At 53.2% G+C, this 1,463-nt stretch overlaps 1 protein-coding gene across 1 annotated transcript in view; it reads left to right on the forward strand.

Annotated features, from left to right (window-relative positions):
* The window catches only part of LOC102751692 (sal-like protein 4), a 2,917-nt gene extending 1,752 nt beyond the window's left edge, over positions 1 to 1,165 (forward strand). Inside the window, 1 exon segment of the mRNA XM_015560623.1 lies at positions 502 to 1,165. Coding sequence (XP_015416109.1) covers positions 502 to 1,160 — 659 coding nt within the window. The 3' untranslated portion in view covers positions 1,161 to 1,165.
* The last annotated feature ends 298 nt before the right edge of the window (positions 1,166 to 1,463 follow it).

Consider the following 1,463-nt stretch of genomic DNA (forward strand, 5'->3'; position numbering starts at 1 on the left):
CCAACCCCCCCCTGCTGGAGAGTCCCTGTGACTTGATGGGTCCTGAGCTGATGATGGTGGTTGAAAATGGCCACACAGGTGTTGTCTGTCACGATGACATTGTTGAAAGCATCGATGCGGATGAAGTCGGCTCCCAGGATGCTCCCAGCAGCTCCTCGAAGGTCCCCATGCCTCTTTCCGGCATCCACTCGGCATCGCCCACAGCAGGGTTCACCTTGATGGCCCCCCTGGAGGCCTCGGGGAAGGTAGGTCCTGCTCCTCTGGTCCTGCAGTGGCAGAGCAGCCGAAAGAATGGTTCAGTGGAGAGCGATGGCTTGACCGACTCCTCGTCCTCAGTGATGGGAGACCAGGAGTATCAGAGCTGAAGTCCAGACATCCTGGAGGTGACCTCCTTTCAGGCCCTCTCCCCGGCCAATAGCCAAGCAGAAAGCATCAAGTCCAAGTCTCCTGATGCTGGTGGCAAAGCAGACAGCTCTGACAGCAGCCGCACTGAAATGGAAGGTCGGAGCAATCTCCCATCAGCATTTGTCCAAGCCCAGCCAACCTATGTGAAAGTGGAAGTTCCTGGTGCATTTGGACCCATGACCATGACCCGCCAGGGCAAGCAGCATGCCTGCATACAGTGCGGGAAGAACTTCTCGTCAACCAGTGCCCTCCAGATTCATGAGCGGACTCACACTGGGGAGAAGCCTTTCGTGTGTAACATATGTGGACGAGCTTTCACCACCAAAGGCAACTTGAAGGTTCACTATATGATGCATGGTGCCAACAACAGCTCCGCGTGCTGCGGGAGGAAGCTGGCCATGGAGAACACCATGGCTCTTCTAGGAACAGACACAAAGAGGGTCCCAGAGGTGTTTCCCAAGGAAATGATGGCCCCTTCAGTGAACGTGGACCCTGTTGTGTGGAACCAGTACACCACCATGCTCAACAGTGATCTGGCCATGAAGACCAATGAGATCTCAGTGATCCAGAGTGGAGGCATCCCGACTCTCCCGGTGTCCCTAGGTGCCAGCTCCATTGTCAGCAACACCACCGTCTCCAAGATAGATGGCTCCCAGTCAGTTAGCAGTGATGTGGAAAAGCCGGGTGCTGCTGACAGCGTCCCCAAACACCAGTTCCCTCACTTCCTGGAGGAAAACAAGATTGCGGTCAGCTAAGCGACGGGAGAGCCCATGTGAAGGAGAAATGCAGAGTGACTGCTTGAACTGGATCTTTTGTTTTTGTCATTGTTGTTTAAAAACCCATCTCCTCCTGTTTGTGTTTTTACTGATGTTCAAATGTTTACAGTTGTGACTATGCTGGGCTGTATATTTGGCGCTTTGGCCAGATGGGTCGCGCTGTGCTGTCTGTTCCTAAAACACATAGATAGGAAGGTACTGACATCATGCCAGGCCTTTAGATATGGTCTCATGGCCCTTTCTCAATATGCTGTACTTTCTGTTCCTAGAACACATAGGTAG

The sequence above is a fragment of the Myotis davidii genome, unplaced genomic scaffold (assembly GCF_000327345.1).
Source record: "Myotis davidii unplaced genomic scaffold, ASM32734v1 scaffold1355, whole genome shotgun sequence".
NCBI lineage: Eukaryota > Metazoa > Chordata > Mammalia > Chiroptera > Vespertilionidae > Myotis > Myotis davidii.